The sequence below is a fragment of the Papilio polytes genome, unplaced genomic scaffold, assembly GCF_000836215.1.
Source record: "Papilio polytes unplaced genomic scaffold, Ppol_1.0 DF822178.1, whole genome shotgun sequence".
Taxonomy (NCBI): Eukaryota; Metazoa; Arthropoda; class Insecta; order Lepidoptera; family Papilionidae; genus Papilio; species Papilio polytes.
In genome coordinates this window covers 1,937,558-1,938,004 of record NW_013527026.1, presented here as the reverse complement: position 1 = coordinate 1,938,004, position 447 = coordinate 1,937,558, and the positions used below count along the sequence as shown (strand labels likewise).

Genomic DNA, 447 nt, shown 5'->3' with positions numbered 1-447 from the left:
AAAGGGAAAGGGACTAAAATTAGCCTAGTTATTTGAAGGACAACCCGGTCCCCCCTACGGCAGTAGGTAGGGTAGAAGGTAGGGGGGTATACCTGAGGCATGAAGTTGGAGGAGTCGAAGCGCGTGCCGGCGGGGTAGACACGCGACAGCTGGTGCTTGTTGTAGTTCACGAACTCTATGGGCCGCTCCTTCAGCAGCGTCGTCGCCTGCTTCTCGTCGAACGACGACATCTCGTAGAATCGATTTTTCTCTAAGGACATATCGATTTTACACTGATTAAAAGCAATGACCAAATCATTCAGAGAGAACTCAAAAAAATCAAATAACATAAAAGTTCTCATAAAAAACACTGTTTGCTTTCTTGTTAGACATTAATATGATAATAACAACGTAATAAACTTAAACACTCAGAGCAAAAACTCCTGCCAGAATGGCGCCCTATTCTAA

At 44.1% G+C, this 447-nt stretch overlaps 1 protein-coding gene across 1 annotated transcript in view; it reads right to left on the bottom strand.

Moving 5' to 3' along the window:
- Positions 1–447, bottom strand: part of LOC106106395 (1-phosphatidylinositol 4,5-bisphosphate phosphodiesterase classes I and II-like) — a 53,146-nt gene that overhangs the window by 12,431 nt on the left and 40,268 nt on the right. The window contains exon 12 of the mRNA XM_013286971.1: positions 93–250. Coding sequence (XP_013142425.1) covers positions 93–250 — 158 coding nt within the window. The remainder of the gene's footprint in view (positions 1–92; positions 251–447) is intronic.